The sequence below is a fragment of the Camelina sativa genome, chromosome 12 (genome assembly GCF_000633955.1).
Source record: "Camelina sativa cultivar DH55 chromosome 12, Cs, whole genome shotgun sequence".
Lineage (NCBI taxonomy): Eukaryota > Viridiplantae > Streptophyta > Magnoliopsida > Brassicales > Brassicaceae > Camelina > Camelina sativa.
Genome location: NC_025696.1, coordinates 28,964,597 through 28,967,678, shown reverse-complemented (window position 1 = coordinate 28,967,678; position 3,082 = coordinate 28,964,597). Strand labels below are relative to the sequence as shown.

The 3,082-nt window shown below is 39.1% G+C and overlaps 1 protein-coding gene across 1 annotated transcript; it reads right to left on the bottom strand.

Moving 5' to 3' along the window:
- On the bottom strand, window positions 1,281-1,832 carry LOC104733969 (L-lactate dehydrogenase A-like). The gene is made up of 2 exons (XM_010453490.1): window positions 1,761-1,832; window positions 1,281-1,601 (listed from the first exon to the last, which is right to left on the bottom strand). Exons 1-2 carry the CDS (start codon window positions 1,830-1,832, stop codon window positions 1,281-1,283), a joined length of 393 nt encoding a protein of 130 aa, XP_010451792.1.

Sequence of the window (3,082 nt, the reverse complement as noted above, 5' to 3'; positions counted from 1 at the left end):
TCCTACAATGATCCCAGCTATAGATCTCACCAAGAACGCCTCAAATCTCCAGAAATCACCAAGAACGCTCAAGAATAGTTTTTATCTCTTTTCTTTCTCTCAAAATCGGCTATCCACGACTAATGAGACAAAACACGACTTAAGGGTTTTCCCTTCCCTTTTGCCCAAAACGCAGCGTTTGACTTAAGTCAAAACGCAGAGAATTGAACCAGCATCGACCGATGCTCCTACTGCATCGATCGATGCACACCGTAAACCGGGATTCCGGTTCGCGGGTGTTACAATTCTCCCCCACCAAACTGGATTCGTCCTCGAATCTCGAACAACCATCAGCCAAGGACTCCCGTGCAACCGTCCCACGGCCCGCACTCCTTCGAGTGATCTACAGAAGGTCACCTCTAGGCGATAGAATCACGCTCCAGACGTCATTTGCTCTCGACTTTTGGACTTTCCTTTACTCATAGACCTAAACCTTGAGTTTTTATTGGCTTCTAATCAGACCTAAGACCAAGTTTATTGGTAGTATGTTAGTAGGGGGGTTCTTAAATTTTATATGAATTAATCTTGTGTTTTTTTAAATATAAGAACCCATGATCTCTTAGATAAAATTTTCTTATTTATTGGTAGGTTCTTATTTTGGGTCTCTTATTTTTGAAAATATTATTTTTTAAAATTTTTAAATTTTAATTAGAATAGAAGTGGTATAAATGTGTAAACTTTTAAGATTTTATAAAATTAGAAAATAACGCATTTTAATTAATTTTCAAACATACACAACATAATAAAAACATTAATACATATTACAACAGAAATGCAATTTATAAATGGAGAGAATGATTAATTTTAATACTGATTTGCTCCAAATTTTGCCCAAATATTCTCAACCAAATCATGTTACAAGCATTTATATTTTTCACTCCACTCGCTAAAGCTTCAGAGGAATGGATTTTCCTCATAAGAAAACGGGTTTTTGTGCTATTTTAATGAATGAAATATGACTACATCACGCAGTCATTAAAGCCTCATATTATCAACCGTGTCGATTGATCTAACTCACACTCAAGTCTGTGTTGTAAGTTGTAACTAATCATCTCTTAAACCACCATTTCATTCTTATGTTTCCGTCATTACTCAAGTTGGGATTATTCTCCAATCTCCATGAAAAAGAAGCATTTACATAACAAGAAAAGATCAAAAATAACACTATCATCCATGGGACTGATGATCATAACAAAACAACAGTTATAACAAAACAACTGAAGCAGAGCGATGTGGTTTATTCAAAGTTCCAACTGGCTCTGCATCTCCAATATAGTCTTAGCCGACTTCTGCAGCTTCTCAGACTCATCATCAGTCATATGCACATTGGTCACAGCGACCACACCATTGCGTCCAAGCAAAGCCGGGAGGCTGAGGAAGACATCACCCCCATCGACACCATAAAAGCCACGAGCAAGAACCGTGACAGGATGGATCTTGCGCTGGTCACGGAGAATAGTGCGAGCCAGATTAGCAACAGAATAACCAATGGCCCAAGAAGTGTAACCCTTGAGTCCAATGACTTCATAGGCGCTACCAACTACGCTTTGGTGGATGCTCTCCTACAATAAATGCCTACACAAAACCAACTGATCGTCTCAAGTCTCAACAATACATTATGAGCTATTATCACCTGATCAGTGATCACTCCTTAATTGCAGTATAAAACCACTAAAGCATAGATTTTTATCATACAAAATCACTCCTTAATCAGTATTCACCAATCCCTTTAAACCATCACTTATCAATCGGATAATACTACAACCAACCCACCATAAACTAAACACAAACATTACAAATCGTAGACACGTAGATTGCCCCAAACCTACTGCAGTAGTTTGGAAAACCTGCAGTAAAGATTAACCAATAAGCAACCATCAGAAATACTTAACAAATAGGTCTTCCATACCATAATCCAAAATCATCATAAATGCTAATAAACTGACACTGGACAGAGACAAACATGAAAATAACACAAAGGACCTTACAGCTTCATATGTCAATGTTCCAGATCGAGAAACAATCCCTATCCTCCCCGGTTTGTGGATGTACCCCGGCATGATCCCAATCTTGCATTCACCAGGTTTGATAATCCTGGGACAATTAGGGCCAATCAGCCTAGTTTTTGATTGACTGTTAAGAGCAGCCTTTACACGAACCTACATTACAACAATTAGTCCCAATACATCAGTCTAGCCTCCGCTTATATTATACTACTGTGCAAACCTATAATCGAATAAGTAATCAAAACACATATCAGAAGCAAGTCATAACCCATGTCATGTTGAGGAATGCCTTCAGTAATACAGACAACAAGATTAGCCTGATTATTGAGAAATTTCATTAGTGATTATTACATAAAACCCTAATTTTGCGAGACCATAAGATTCGCAAACATGAAAATGGGAGTAACTGTAGGGAATTGACCTCGGTTCTGTAGGGAACTGTAGTAAACCATTCCCTTCGAATCCATGGTTTCAGTTGATTCCAGGTCCTTCGATCGCAACCGAGAGAGAGAGAGAAAAAAAAAATCTCGTCGGTTTCAGTTTTTTTTTTGCTTTTGTATTTTACACCCGACCAACCACAACCTGACACGTATCACCCCTTAAAACAATATTCAGTCTCTTATATAAGGGAGATCTAAGATTTTATTTTCCTTTCTGATTTTTTTTTTTTATCAAAACTCTTAAAACCTCCCTATGAACCTCCCGATAAATATGCTCTAAGTCTGCATGCCAAATGTTGGCTCCTCATCGGGCCTAAACCCGCATTCCATAATATATAAGGAAAAATCCAACTCGTCTCTCGGATTGCCACCCTACAGCGCGCCCCCGGATCGTCATCCGAAGTCGATATACCAACCATATTCCCAAGCCACAAAGTCACTGAATATGGCAGTACTAGGAGAACCTAAGTCCCCCAAGAGTCGCGAGCAAACGATTCTGAACACGTCTGAGTCCTATCCCTATCCAGGTTTCCTTCCCGTGGCTCGCGTAAAACATCTCAATGTCCTACCAACCACATATCCCCTCACTGGAATACC

Bases quoted from the DNA above. Each gene is read 5' to 3' on its own strand.
- LOC104733969 (XM_010453490.1), bottom strand. From the start codon at position 1,832: ATGTTTGTGTTTAGTTTATGGTGGGTTGGTTGTAGTATTATCCGATTG. The intron at 1,602-1,760 runs GTGAATACTGAT...CATTTATTGTAG, and splicing joins GTGATGGTTTAAAGGGATTG to GAGAGCATCCACCAAAGCGT.